Source organism: Schistocerca cancellata, chromosome 3, assembly GCF_023864275.1.
Source record: "Schistocerca cancellata isolate TAMUIC-IGC-003103 chromosome 3, iqSchCanc2.1, whole genome shotgun sequence".
Taxonomy (NCBI): Eukaryota; Metazoa; Arthropoda; class Insecta; order Orthoptera; family Acrididae; genus Schistocerca; species Schistocerca cancellata.
In genome coordinates, this window is record NC_064628.1 from 357,959,244 (window position 1) to 357,975,393 (window position 16,150).

General features: G+C 42.9%; 1 protein-coding gene across 1 annotated transcript in view; it reads right to left on the bottom strand.

Moving 5' to 3' along the window:
* Positions 1-306: 306 nt before the first annotated feature.
* LOC126175048 (sodium/hydrogen exchanger 8) overlaps positions 307-16,150 on the bottom strand; it is a 59,037-nt gene continuing 43,193 nt past the window's right edge. The window contains exons 5-6 of the mRNA XM_049921559.1: positions 14,253-14,396; positions 307-4,028 (exon numbers count right to left, since the gene is read on the bottom strand). Of these exons, the coding sequence (XP_049777516.1) occupies positions 3,915-4,028; positions 14,253-14,396 (258 nt within the window). The 3' untranslated portion in view covers positions 307-3,914. The remainder of the gene's footprint in view (positions 4,029-14,252; positions 14,397-16,150) is intronic.

A 16,150-nucleotide genomic window follows, 5' to 3' on the forward strand; every position in this document is an offset into this window, starting at 1 on the left:
CACACAAAATTCAAGCTTTCGCAACCAACGGTTGCTTCATCAGGAAAGAGGGAAGGAGGGGGAAAGACTAAAGGATGTGAGTTTTAAGGGAGATGGTAAGGAGTCATTCCAATCCTGGGAGTGGAAAGACTTACCTTAGGGGGAAAAAAGGACAGGTATACACTCGCGCGCACACACACACATATCCATGGTGTGTGTGCAAGTGTATACCTGTCCTTTTTTCCCCCCTAAGGTAAGTCTTTCCACTCCCAGGATTGGAATGACTCCTTACCCTCTCCCTTAAAACTCACATTCTTTAGTCTTTCTCTCTCCTTCCCTCTTTCCTGATGAAGCAACCGTTGGTTGCGAAAGCTTGAATTTTGTGTGTATGTTTGTGTGTCTATCAACGTGCCAGGGCTTTCGTTTGGTAAGTTACATCATCTTTGTTTTTAGATATATTTTATAACAGCATATAGACACTGCTTAATACTAGGTAATGAGTGTTGACACTGCAGAAATTTTTAAACCTTCTACAAAACAGTTATTCACTGATCAGATGACAGTATATTTTGATTTCATATTGTGACTAAATGATTCTTTATATTTTGTGGTAGTGACCCCCCCCCCCCCCCCCACAACAACAAAAATTCCTGACCTATCCAACTCTTCTACACAAGACAGGAACTATTAGTTTCAAAAGCTAGAAAGTTTATCACTTTCATATGTATCAATATGCAGTACTATACATTTCAAATGTTGAAGGTTTCGATTGAATTTTCCTTTGATACAATTAATCTCAGGAATGAATGACCTCTAGGGCCCAACTCATTTTGAATAGTAACAGAAATAATGAGGAAAGGCATAGTGAGGTAACAGTTCATTATCCTGTCTTGGGTGAACTGTGCAAATTGCTCCACATCATACAAGCTGAATGCTCATGCTCTTGAGGAAGTGATAGTGGTTGAATAGGAGTTACAGCACTGACAAAATAAGTACTGAAAATCGGATACAGAGCTATTACTTATTGCAGTGTGACAAACAGTCTGCTACTTTGGTCTTAGCTTATGAAGTTCAGTTAATTACACCATTTGAGAAAATTTTTGGTGACTGCTATTCTGGAAAACAATTTGATTACTTCTTTGTCATTTCCCAAAACTTACTCAGTTGTAAATTGAGGTGGGTTTCTGATACGAACCATACATACTATTTACCTAATAAAATCCTTCAACTATTTATGATAACAGTTTGAGTTACAAAAACTGTAAATATGGAGCTACAAAAAGAGGCAACAAATCACCTTACTACCTGCTAACTCTTCTTGTTGCCAGGGTGACTTATCCTTTCTCCCATTACCTTTTGCTATTTTATGTACATTTCCCTGTTGCTCTATTTACATACATCTACAGAAAGAAAAACTCTTGATTTTTCAAAAGTTCATGAATGTTTCAGATTACTGTTTGCGCTATGGCTACTTCTACTGGTAGGAAGAAAATTGTCCTGGATAAATGACTAAACATAAAATTACATTGGCAGTGGAAGTCCAGCTCATCATACTGGATTCCAGGGAACAAAAGAGAGAGAGAGAGAGAGAGAGAGAGAGAGAGAGAGAGAGAGAGAGAAAATATCCACTGAGGGGGTTACACACTACAAGCCTGAAGTCTTTTGCTTTAGACTGAAATACTGAGTGGTAATGGAAAAGTGAAGGGATAATATTTTGTCTACTTATTTTCTGTATCTTCTATGTATTTTTAATTAATTATTCACTTTATTATCAAATAAATTTGTATATGTTCACACAGATATAATTTAGTCACCTAGCAAATGACACTAAGCAGCAGTCTGAGATACAATAGTATATAGTTTGTTATCTACTGGCCATATGTGACAGACAGCAGTTACAAATACTGTTCATTAATTTCATGGTATTAGACTTGACAGAGAATTTTGTTTTGATAACATTTACTTATACTTTGGCCAATATGTTGACATAGAAACAACATTTGCATATAGTTACATATAACAGTTTGATAATCCATTTACTTATTTTAAGAAAAGGTAATAAAGTTGAAATCATGGTCCCTCAATTCACATTTAGCTTCTCATATTAATATGTGCGCACAAGACATCACAGACTGAATTATAGGCACTATAATTAATAAAATACCTGCAGTAATCTATTAAAGGCGTGCTTCCTTGCCCACTTCCTACAAAGCAATTACAAAACTCAATACATTTACAGTACTAAAAATGACTGCACACTTCACATATGAAAATAGCTACACTCTACAGAAGCAAGAAGATTGTACAGATCTTTCATATCACACTTTTGTTGTAGCAAATATTGGTAAATTCCAACATGTCTCTGCTTTTCTTAAAACTACTAGACCTAGATAAACATAAATATTCTTTTTAAGTACTTCATAAGGTTCTTACAAAAACACATGTTCATAAATACTGCAGTCATGTTTTATACCTAAGTGACACTTATTGTTACTATGTCTGATGTAAACATGTCAATCACAGAATTTTTGCTGTAAATATTATGCCTGTGCACCATCTTAATTTCAGTGTTTGCATAGTAGTTTCAATCTGAGCTTGTTGTTCTGCTAAAGTATTTGAAAACAAATATCTGTCTCTCTGATCTGAAGCACTCTTTGTGGCACAGTAACATTTCTGAAGATTGAGCTATCTGTCTTTCAAAAATGTAAATACAACTATGCTTTTTAGATAGTAATAGCAATGTGGAAAGGATAGATTCCTACTCATCACATAGAGGTAGCACTGAGTCACAGACAGGCAAGTGAAAAAAGATGCTAGAATATTTCTTGTATTCTATTTTATTGTGCCTGTCTGACTCAATACCTCCTCTATGTGGTGACTAGCAATCTATCCTTTCCACATAGTTATTTTCCTGTCCTGGACTTTCCATTGTTTGATTTTTTGACTTCATGTAATGATCCATTTGGAACACAATTACAAGTGAGCCCACAATCAATGAAAGTTGTATGTGGCTGGTTAAACAAAAGGGATATTTTGTTTGGTTGGTTTAGTTACAGTAATTAATTTACTAGAAAGACAATGGTTTAGACTGAATTTTCAAAGAGATGTTTACTAAGAACTGGAGAAAATTTATTTGTGGTCAGTAATGCTCTTCAGTTTTTTTAGAGTTTACTCTCAAGTGTCAAAGAGATGAATCAGATTGTGAGACATCTGTTTAGCAAAAAATGTGGAAAGTAAAAAGATGAAGATATTGTACACTGAATGGTTCCCACATTTTAGCACTATTGTTTGAGCTTTAACAATGTCGTTTACTTCAGTTTATTTTCTAGAAAGATTCATAGTAATATTTCATCCACACAGATTTGTAAATCTTGTCACACAAAAGAAAATAAATAATGAGATTTTTGAAAACAAGTGAGAGCAGATTTGTTACACATCCAGAAAAGGAATTTCCTTGTATGATCTGAACCAAATTAATGGTATCACTTTCTGCAATTAGTGATGTATTATAAAACAAGATGCAGAATCCATGGTCACGTGGCACTAATACTTGTTCATATATAACACCATAGACAGAAATTTTACCTTAAGCATTTCAGTCACACATATATAAATAAAACACTGAACAACACAAAAAACATTCACTTTCTGGTAACTATCAAAAATCACAAAAAAGAACTTACAATAAAATAGTACTTAAAAGTCTATTCAGCTTCAGAAAACTGTGTTCAGGTGGGACCAAGTTCTACTCTGACAATGTGAAAACCAAAGAAAGTAATTCATAGAACTCGGGAAAACAGTGACAACTTTACTCTCTCATTGCACACAGTGTTCAATGCCTATCAGTTTCTGCTAAATAAAAATCTCCTCCTGTACTGGAATTTCTGTTTTATATATACAAGAAATACAATTATGATGGCATTATACAGGAAATTTTACTGCCGTGATGCCGTAGTAGATTCATCATCTGTTTCTGTGGGCGATATACGAATTGCTTGATACCACTGATTTGTTAAATCTGTCATTTGACTTTTGCAGTCCTTCAGCTCCTGAAAATTGTTGAGTTCATTAATTCATAAACTATGCTACAAAAAGTGTTAGTAGGTATTCTTGCTATAGCAGAATAGCAAGCAAAATAAAAATGACAACAGCAAACTATGTTTTTATAAATTGCACCAAGTGGAAAAAAGTTCATTATTAAATGAGAAACTTAAGGTCTAAATAACAATAACTTCACTCACACACACACACACACACACACACACACACACACACACACACGGTAAGAGGGAGAGTGGGAGGGTGTGGAGAGGGACAGATGGTGAGGTAGAGAGAAGGGGAAGGTGGAGGCAGGAGGGGATGGAGGGGGAGGGTGGGAGGGGCACAGGGAGGGGAAGGGTGGGAGGGGAAGGGTGGGAGGGGGTGGGGAGGGAGGGTAGGAGGGGTGGGGAGTGTGTGGAGGGGGCAGAGAGGGAGAGGTGGATAGGGGGCAGGGTGGGAGGGAGGGGTGGGGGCAGGGAGGGAGGTTGGGTGGGGGTGGGGAGGGGTGGGTGGGGGTGGGGGCAGGGATGGGTGGGGAGGGGGCAGGGAGGGAGCCTGGGGTGGAGAGGGGAAGGAGGGTGGGAGGGGGCAGGGAGGGAGAGTGGGGCAGGGAAGAGTGGGGAGGGAGGTAAAGGGAGGGTGGGGTGGAGGGGGAAGAATGGGGGAGGAGAAGAATGGGGGAGGGGGAAGAATGGGGGAGGGCGGGAGGAGGATGAGGGGTGCGCACAGGGGGGACGGGAGTGGGTGCGCACAGGGGGAGGTGGGAGAAGTAGGAGAGGAGGAGGGGGCAGTGGATTGGCGTAAGAAGAGGAGGGGTTGGTGGAGAGGGGAGGGCGAGAGTGTGGATGGACACAGGGGAGAGGAGGGAGGAGGGGTAGCCACTGCTGGCTGTGAGATTGAAACAATGCCTCATTTATTCAAGGTAAAGTGGTAATTGTTCCATTCTACAATTTTCTTTATTACTTGCAAATGATCCATGACCTCAGCAAAGCCTGATCATTAGACTGTGCATCCACTGGTTGGCAGAAATGGGAAAGCTCATCGGTTGAGTGGCTAAAAGCTATCAGATGGCAGGAGGGAAATAAAATACCTTCTGTGGATCAAGGCTGGAGGCAAAAGAAAACTCAGTTATCAAATTCAAATCGGGAGATTCTCAAACATATTCAGGGGTGAGATTCAGGGCTGTGGTGCATGTTGTTGGGGCATGCATCTGAGACAAACAAAACTGGTCAACTGCAAGACTAGGTGTCCAAGGATTGCTACAGCAAGTTTTCAGAAAGTAATCAACTGTAAAATTGAAAGCCAAATTTTATACTAATTAAGAGACACTATATGAAAAGGAAGATTGAAAAGGCCATCACACTCCCTAAAGCAAGAATATGGATGCGATAAATGCTAGTGTGTACTTCTTAAATGATGGCAAAATGTGCAGCATTCTGTCATTACAAAAAAGTGCATATTGCTATCTGCATTATTGATACTATGATGGAATGTACTGCTGAATTAAGCATGATTATAGAAAGATGTTGTAAATATATGCTGAGTACAAGTAATAAAATGAAAAGGGACTATGTAACGGTGGACTGAGGAAAATTTCAAACTGATTTCAATGGAACAGGCAAAAGTAAAAATGAAGTCTGAATAATATTGGGCAAACACGTGAGCGATAAAGTGGTAGAAATATTCTTAAAGAGTGACTTGCACAGCTGAGTAACGATGTGTCCCTTCTCTCTGGCACTAGTCATGAGGGCCACTGAGATCCTGTATGGTCCCTTGAATACATTGATTCCCTACTCATATGGCACTAGTGGTATCCTGATCAATGCAAGCAGCAATGAATTGATGTCTCAGTAGGGGTGCGGTCTTGCCACCATGCTGGTAGACGTTACTCTTTCTTACATGAAACGTAACATGGTCTTGTCACAACCAGCCAATATCAAATGCGATTTTTGAATCAGAAACCTACTGCATAATTTTTCTTTACATAACAAGTGCAGATGATGTTACTTTGACCTACTTTGTGTGGTAGTTTTGGAATGCTTCTTATTTGCATATCCAAGCATGTAGAACACTTGTCGCCAATTTGAGATTTGTTGCATACCCCCTACGTGCTGTTTCAATTTTGGTCAACTGTGTACATGTGCCTTCGGGCAGTACTTGAAATTTTGCATCCTGGTAATAAGTTTTAGCCAGCCATTCTCTCCCCTTTAATATGAATGAATGCTCACATACAGGAAACTGTCAGCACTGATATATGGAAATACAGAACTATTTGAAAATAATTCCACATATTGGATTGCACCTCAATAAATAGCAGTAACTGCAAAACAAGAGGGGAAAAGTACATTTAGCTTTATTAAAGTTTAAGTCAGGTGTGTCCAAGCTACGGCCCATGGGCTGCATGCAACCCAAAGCAAGTATTAATCTGGCCCAAGAAGTGAACATCTATCACACAACTGGTAACAAAAATAAATCCATTTAGTCAAGCTAGGATAAACTGAAACATTATCATAAAGATGGGATGAAATACACTGTAATTCTTTTGGACTTGATGCAATAACTTAAAAATTTATTTCAACATTTTTCAAAAAATACTCAAAATTTTTGTATTTAAGTGATACCTTTTACAAACAATATATCCCTCATTGCAAAGTCATGTGTTACACATGTCCTCTTTTTCTTGGAAGCACATACATGTGTGAAGAGTTATTTTTAGGAGTAAAGCACACAAAGAGTACAAACAGAAGCAAAATCTCAGACAAACAAGTTGGGAACGCCTTGAAAATAGCAACCACTTCGATCAAACCTGATACTGATAGATTATTTTCCCAAATTCGAAGTCAAATGTTACAATACTTCTATGATTTGTAATTACTTACATGTAAAATTATTAATGAAATCTCATAAATAAAATGCCAAATTAGCTGCATCTTGCTTGTTTAGAATAAAGAATCATAAATTAATAAACTCTAACTTACTTAAATGTCGTAACTATATATCTCTGACCAGCCTTTTTTTCTGGTTATTGTTAGTGTTAAGTATATTATGTGCAGTCCAATACCCATCTTTCAGTGTGGCCCAGATAAGCTAAAAGGCTGGATCCCCAGGCTTAAGTATTACACATTTGGAGTCCGTGGCATAAGTATTATACCTTTGGAGACAGTACTACTGAAAAAATTCAAATAGGTAACATCTACAGTATGTAAGTGGAAACACTGGTTTATTATGCATTCCTGGAAGATGTAACAGGGCTGGTATTTTTGGAAAATTCATATTTTTTTAAATGATTAGATGTATATTTAAAAGGTTTTCAAGCTATGTGTCTGAAACTGTCTGTTACTTTTCTTTCTTTTTTTATGAAGTGTGGTGATCAGGAACTATGTGACTGGATGTTTACTTTTGCAGAAACTTCGATAATTTTTTTTCTTTTATTTTTTTTTTCTTTCTTTTTGCTTTATTTAATTCTGCTGAGAAGCAGCAGCATTCTTATGCAGGTGAACAGATTGCTTTGTTGATTTAAAGTGTTTTTTTTTCATTTTTTCTTTTCCTGCCCAAATCAATAATTAAAAAAATTGCAGAACATTGATATCTACCTTCCGTGGGCATTCAAAACGTTCCAACCCATACTCAACAACATTACTTATACAACCAATAAGGTACTTAGATGGAAGTAGAACTTAAATTACTCTATTCACATGTTAGGGGAAGACTTTTGGTGTGATCAAAGATTGACAGGTTTTGTTACCTGGAGTTTAGTGCTGAGTGTGAATACTATAAACAGGCAATTGGCCATGAGTGTAAACAAACTAGAATTATGACCACCAGCGGAGGAGGAGGAGTAGTTAGGGGAAACATGCCCTACCCCCTCTCATAGCCAGTTTTCACCTGTGTTGTATGTTTCTGCAAAAGCAAAATTGTCAAACAGTCATAGGAATCGCAGATCCCTTCTGGTGTTTGACAATCATAACAAAACTCTGATGGACCAGGATTAGTCTCTTTACTCATTTCAAAACTCGAAAACAATGATCAATGCCCAACAGAAAGCTTTCAGTAATGGCTGCCATGTAACAGCTTGCTAAGGCTGGCTCTGTCAAACACGATAGTTGAGGCCCGACCTCTACCAGTATTAGACGCACTTAAATTCAAAACACTCAACACCTAAACCTGCCATTTTAAAAGCATCCACATTATACTAACTTCTGAACTTCAGAAATCAGACAAAAGTACGTTTCTTTATACTAAGACACTAGGTCCCATGGCAGTCTTATGTTGCATTAGGCAGCTTACATTTGATGGAGATTATTCAGCTGGATACAACTGACTTGGCACCAAAGCATCAAACACACTGACCCATTGTTGTATATGTGCACTTTTTTTCTGCAAACACATTCTTGTGCACATTATCTTTCCAATGTGGGCTGCACCAGATGATGTGCAATACCAGTAACTATAAATTGTGTTGTAACACTGTTCACGTTACGTCGCACTTCACTCAGCGTAGACCGGGACTGTGTCCTAGGCATGCCCGATGTTGACTGACTGCCTCTGCCTGTCCTGCCGGAGTTGTTGTTGTTGTTACGCCGGCAGAGGGCGCGTCTGAATTCTCGCGTGCCCTCTGGTGGACGGGACTCTACTTGCGGCAACTACTGTCCATGACGCGCCGTGCCAATTTGCGCCTCCCGCGATCTTTCTGGTGGCTACTACACTCCTCCTCCTTCGGGGGGTGAAGCCACTGTGATCCACTGCGTCGAAAGGTGGAGCGTCGGGCAGGAGCGATGACCTCCACATCCAGGGGATGGCCGGAGTCGAGGGAATCTGCCAACCCTCGAGCCGGAACCTTCGAATATGGCTGGAAATGACCCACACGAAGAGGCCCCCGTCGTCCCACAACCGGAGCCCGGGACAGAACGGGCGACAAGCTGTCGAACTCTGGATCCTGTTCCACCTCAGGAGGGTCAAGACCCAGTGGCGGGGACGAAGGGGAAGGGACGACCACAGGGGAACTAGCCCCCTGCGAAACCGGGCCGGCTAGGGGGGCCAGCTCTCGCTGGGGCAGCTCGAATGACGGCGATGCCGGTGCTGGAGCCACTGGAGGCTGCCAAGGCTGAGAACCATCACAGTGCGGCAGAGTCACAGCGGGGAGAGGAGGTAACGTCCCCTGTGAAACCAATACAGGTGCCGGCAATGGGGAAGCCGGTGTCCGAGAGGGCGGAGGGTGGGTGCCCGAACGTGGACGTAGCTGATTTTGGTGACGACGTACCACCCGGTCCCCCACCTGCAAGGTATAGAGCCGGCGGCCATGTCGGTGCAGGACCACCGCCGGTATCCAACTTGGATTGCGACCAAACCCACGGGCCCAGACTGACATACCCAGTGGAAAGCCAGGTACTCCGTTTTGGGAAGACTGGCGAGGACCAGGCTGGAGGAGGTGCAGCAGAGTCCTAGGTTGACGCCCATGGAGGAGCTCTGCGGGGCTGCGGTCTCCCATTGGTGTGGTCCGGTATGCCGTCAAGAAAAACGTCAATGCTTCCTCTGCAGGAAATTCGTGCACATACTTTTTCATCTGCGTCTTAAAGGTGCGCACCATGCGCTCAGCTTCCCCATTCGATTGTGGATGGAAGGGGGGAGAGCAAACGTGCCGAATACCGAAGCGCCTACAAAAATCCTGGAAGGTCTGCGAAACAAACTGTGTTCCATTGTCCGAGACCAGGGTGAGTGGCAGACCTTCCACAGAAAAGATTTTTGCTAGTGCCTGGATTGCAACGTCTGAAGTGGTTGAGGAGCAGCGCACCACATATGGGAATCGGGAATAAGCATCAATGACAATGAGCCAAAAGCCATTGAGAAACGGCCCCGCAAATTCGATGTGAACACGTTCCCACGCCTGGGTTGCCGGCAGCCATGAAGAGAACGCTGCCCTGGGAGATGCTTGTTGGCTCGCACACTGGGAACAGGCGGCCACCAAGTGCTCAATTTCTCTGTCAATACCGGGCCAGTACACATGTCTGCGAGCCAAGGTTTTAGTACGGGAAACACCCCAGTGCCCCGCATGTAATAACTTGAGGACCTCCCGTCGTAAACTTGCAGGAACAACCACGCGAGGAGCTGTATCATCGGTAGCCAGAAGGAGAACTCCTTCCAAGACCGAGAGACGGTCTCGTAGAAGAAAATAATTACGAAGAGGGTCTGAGGCCCGGCCCGGAGGGCGGGACGACCACCCCTGCTGAATGAGGCGAACTACTTGCCGGAGAACCGGGTCAGCCGCTGTTTCCCTGGCGACTCGAGAACTAGTGATCGGGAAGCCATCAACCGCCTGGCGGGACGCCACATCCAAATGAAAACACATAATCTCCTCTTGATCAAATGTAGGGTCCGGGCCCACCGGAAGACGGGAAAGAGCGTCGGCGTTGGCATGCTGGCCTGTAGGGCGAAAACGAATGTCATAATGGTACTTAGAGAGGAACAAGGCCCAGCGCTGTAGTCTGTGGGCCGCCCTATCCGGAATCTGAGAGGCGGGGCCAAATAACGATATTAACGGCTTATGGTCAGTGATTAACTGAAACTTCGTGCCATACAAGAAAGGGTGAAACTTGGTAACAGCGTAGACAATGGCCAAAGCCTCTTTTTCCACCTGGGAGTAATGGGCCTGCGCGGGACTAAGCGTTTTCGACGCAAACGCCAGTGGTTGCTCGGAACCATCGGCGTTGCGATGGGCCAGGACCGCCCCCACCCCATACTGTGAAGCATCCGTAGCCAGGACTAACGGCTTATGGGGATCAAAAGTAGCCAAACAAGGGGCTGACGTGAGGAGGCCCTTCAACGAGGTGAACGCTCGCTCGCATGCTGGCGACCAATCAAAAGGAACACCCTTGTGCAGAAGGCAGTACAGGGGGTGGGCTATAGTGGAAGCCCTGGGAATGAACCGGTGGTAATAGGCTATCTTGCCTAAAAAAGCTTGTAACTCCTTCAGCGATGTGGGCCGAGGAAGGTTGACGATACCTTGGACCAAACTTCCTAGTGGCTGGATGCCATGCCGAGAGATGGTGTAGCCCACATACTCAATGGACGGTTGGAAGAAGGTTGACTTCTGCAGGTTGCAACGCAAGCCCACAGACCTGAATTTGAGAAAGAGGGTGCGAAGGTTGTGCAAGTGGTCCGTCGTGCTGCGGCCCGTGACAATTATGTCATCCAGGTAATTAATACAATGAGGGATTGTCGACGTGACATGCTCAAGATAACGCTGGAATATCGCCGGGGCACTGGATATTCCAAAAGCCAACCGCTGGTATTGGTAAAGGCCAAACGGGGTGTTGACGACTGCCAGCCGTTTGGAGTCCTCATCAAGTGGTATCTGATGATAAGCCTCTGACAGATCGATTTTCGAAAAATAGTGGCCTCCCGCCACGGCGGAGAACAATTCATCAGCACGAGGCAAAGGATAGGTGTCCACCACCAATTGGGAATTAATGGTGGCCTTAAAATCGCCACAAAGATGTAATTTTCCAGAGGGCTTCTTGACAAGGAAGAACGACCCCTAGGGCTGTCAGCCGGTCTAGCTCTTCCTTTACCTGAGGGCTGAGAGCCAAGGGGATCTGCCTCGCGCGTAGAAAACGCGGGCGAGCCGACGCCTTCAACGTTAAGTGAGCTTCAAAATCTGAAACACGCCCCAGGCCCTCCTCAAAAATGTCTAGAAAGTCTGAGATCAAAGATTCTAATGAGTGATAGGGAACGTCTTCGGAGACCAACTGTATGGTGTCAGCGATAGAAAAACCGAAAGCTTGAAAGGCATCCAGGCCAAAAAGGTTAGCGGAGCTCGCATCACTGACAACAATAAAAGCAATAGGCCGAGTGACTGATTTGTAAGTCACGTCGGTAGTGAATTGACCCAGTAGGGGAATGAACTGTTTACCATAACCGCGTAGACGCCGGTAAACCGGCGCCAACGGGGGCGATCCAAGGTCGGAATACGTTTGTGCATTCAACAACGAAACTGCCGCGCCCGTATCTACTTGCAGTTGTAACCGGCGCGACCGAACTGACACCTCGATAAAGAGTTTGCGTGCCGATGCGTCGGGAGCCTGGCCCGATGAAACTTCCTGAATGTCAACGTCCATGTCCTCTGTACTTGCTTCCTTCGATTCCTTTGAGGCTGAGCGGCAAACTTTAGCAATGTGACCGTTTTTATGACATTTGCGACAAACGGCCCAACGCTGGGGGCACTTTGACCGATCGTGATGTATATAGCACAACGCACAGGACGGCAACAGGGACCGGCGGCCGGAATTCTGTTTACGCGCCGCGCGGGAGCAGCCGTAACGGCCGGATTGTACCGCTCGCACGTCGTCCACCTCGGACACAGTGGACGCGGCCGCGCCGCCCTGAACCTCCGCGACGTCGCACCACGCTTCCAGCTGTTGACCTGCTGCGTGAGAGACTTCATACGATTGAGCAATGGACAGGACTTCTTCGAGGGAAGGGTCTTCTAACTGCAGGGCCCGTTGCCGGACCTCCCTATCAGGGGCCGAACGAACAATGACGTCGCGTACCATAACATGGGCATACGACTCCCGCGACTGCTCCGTGACAAAATGACACTTGCGACTAAGACCGTGCAGGGTTGCGGCCCACGCCCGGTAAGACTGATGGGGCTGTTTCTTGCATTGATAGAACTCGACCCTAGCCGCCACAACATGCGTGTGGCGGCGATAATATGAAGACAGCAATGAACACAATGTGTCAAAAGACAAGGACGAGGGTTCCTGCAACGGCGCCAGCTGCCGCAAAACTTGATACAGCGAGGGAGATACCCAAGACAAGAAGAGAGCATGACATACCTCCGCATCGGCAACATGAAACGCCTGGAAATGCTGCCGAAGGCGATGTTCATATGCGTCCCAATCCTCCGCCGTCTCGTCATACGGGGGAAAGGGAGGAGGGAACGGCGCCGGAGCAGACGGTGGTGTGAGCAACGCCGGAAGCACTTGTTTCATGGTGGCCATGAGCTCCGTCTGCTGCGCAACCAAAACCCGCACCAAATCCTCCATGCCATGGAGAAACTGCGAAACCGGAACACTGACGCAACACGCGAAAGAACGACCCTACTCGTCGCCAATTGTGTAGTAACACTGTTCACGTTACGTCGCACTTCACTTAGCGTAGACCGGGACTGTGTCCTAGGCATGCCCGATGTTGACTGACTGCCTCTGCCTGTCCTGCCGGAGTAGTTGTTGTTGTTACGCCGGCAGAGGGCGCGTCCGAATTCTCGCGTGCCCTCTGGTGGACGGGACTCTACTTGCGGCAACTACTGTCCATGACGCGCCGTGCCAATGTGCGCCTCCCGCGATCTTTCTGGTGGCTACTACAAATTGATTACATTTTTGATACTTATATACAGAAAATAAAGCTATTTCAGACTATCTTTGTTGAAATAGTTTGTCTGCATACATTTCTCTATGAAGTAGGTTTTATTTGGTAATTTTACATTTTGAGACAGAGTCCACATCTATATTAGCATTTATCACAAAAAGTGAATTTTTCAGATTACTAGTAATGATTATTATTGGAAAATTTACAACAGAATCTCTGAACAAAAGACTGTTCTTCGCATCAAAGTTTGTTGATTGAATTTAGACAAATGGTAGTTGAGATAGCCTATAGAATATTTTTGTTGGCTCTACAATATTCTGAAAAGGATAGTTGTTACTCACTATATAGTGGAGAGGCTGAGTCACAGATAGGCACAACAAAAAGAGTGTCACAAAATAAGCTTATGGCCAACAAGGCCTTTGTGTGTCTCTCTATTTTTGACACACACACACACACACACACACACACACACACACACACACACACACAAAACTAACCACAGTCTGTGGCAGCTGAAGTCACTAAGTCACTGCCTGAGAATGTGGTCGTGTGTTATTTTTTCCATCGAGGTGGGTGGGTGGGTGGGTGGGTGGATGGGTGGGTGAGTGGGTGAGTGAGTGAGTGAGTGAGGGAGGGAGGGAGGGAGAGTAGTACAATGTATGATCTGTCCTTCAATAAATAACAGTGATTGAATGTATACAGAATAGTGGATACAAATGAAGACTAACATCCACAGTATATGTCGCTTTGTCGACCTCCACACAGTTTGTTATTGTCTGTGCTATGTTAAATCAAATTAGTACAACACATACAGGTACTATTAAGAGTTTACAATAGCAGAATAAGAATAATGTAAAAGCAATTACCTGTTGAGTGAATCTGCGAGTGAAAAATGGAATAAAATATTTTATGTCACATTTTGCAAACCCCTTTATCCTAGACTGAATGAAGCTAACTTCCATCTCTTCTTCTGTGTATTCAGATAAATGTTCTGAATCAATTGTTTGCCCCTGAAAATTTTTAAAAAGCTTAGATTATTTTTTTTCCAAAAATTGTTTGCCCCTGAAAATTTTTAAAAAGTTTAGATTATTGTTTTCCAAAATACACACACACACACACACACACACACACACACACTCTTCTGATATTTGTCACATATTTTTACATTTCATCAAATAGAGGAGATGGTTGTTTAGCAATGCCACCATACTGTTCCACAATGTATTCAAATTACTTTTATCTTATTACTTCATATTCTTTTGAGAGAAAAATTATTACATTTTTCATCGTATAATTGAATCTGCATAATTTAGAATTAACTCTTTTTATACTCAGTGAAGCTCATGTTTGGTATTAGAACAATGGAAGTAACTAGACAGAAAAAAATTTCATAAACTAATGATAGACAATCACTCACTAGCAGAAGAATTGTGCATGATGCATATCCACACACAGATAAGGTAAAGGCTTAAGTCATACTTATCTGATCTGTCTGCATGCTCAGTCACCACCAATGATTTACCTATGACAATTATATGGAATTTTACAAATAGCAAAAAAATTCATTGAAGATAGTTCCACCTCATACTACTATGCCAGCTCCTTTTCCATTTCTCTCACTACACACCTGGGGCACTTTTCAAATAAATTTAACATGCTAGCTGGTTACTGTCTGTACTGTCTCTTATCACTTATTTCCCTTGAACATCTGTGACTTAACTAAATTATCTTAATCAGTAAGCCATTATATGTGCAACAAGTACTGAGTTATTAATACTGGACTTTACAAGAAAGTATCATATGATCTGTTGCATTTATAGTAACATTAAACATACAGTTTGTTGAAAGGTCAATTGCATTACAAGATAAACAGAAGAAGAAATTAAGTCCCACTATTAAGCAGAGAAAGGCAGGAGGGAACAAGGAAAGATTAGTGTTTGATGTCCCATCTACAATGACGTAATCAGAGATGGAGCACAAGGTCAGATTTGTGAACAATTGGAAAGGAAATTAGTTGTTTTCTATCCTGGCATTTACCTAAAGTGATTTCCCTAAATCGTGAGAAACCTATGTCTGGATGGAGATTTGAATGATCATCATCTTGAATGCAAGTCCAGTGTGCTAACCACTCCGCCACCTCACTAAGTCTCAGTGAAGAAAGTGTCATTTCATGCTTCGGCTGACTTTATCTTATGAACCCATTGTACTTATTAATCAGTGAACTAAATCAATCTGACAGTAGTTTTTGTTAAAATGAGGCAGAATAAAAGTAGAAGACAAGACCATCCACGTGCTAACGAGATGCTGCCCTACCTGAGGTAATGCAACCTATGTTTCTGATTAGAACAACAAATAAGTGCATAGATAAATATTTGAGCCAAATTCCACATATTATCTACAGTAATGACAATGAAATACGAAAGCAAGTAACGCTTCATCTCTGACAATTAGTCATGAGCTATAAAAGATGATAAACTCCACTGTGAACACATCACAGAAGATTATTTGCTATTTTTCCAGGTAACACCATCATCAACATCAATACGGCAAGCAACTGTTTGTTATGAAGTGCAAGCAATTTACAAATAAATACTGCACACACATTGCTCACGTGTATGAGAATGTATACATAAATTATTAAAAGAGCACTGATTCTAAAGCTAATAAAGCCGCTGTGCTGTTACATTTTTCTATGCATCATGCATCCAGCACTGGTTCGTAAATCCACATTTTTGTGAAGGCCACAGCTGAGACTAAGGTATTT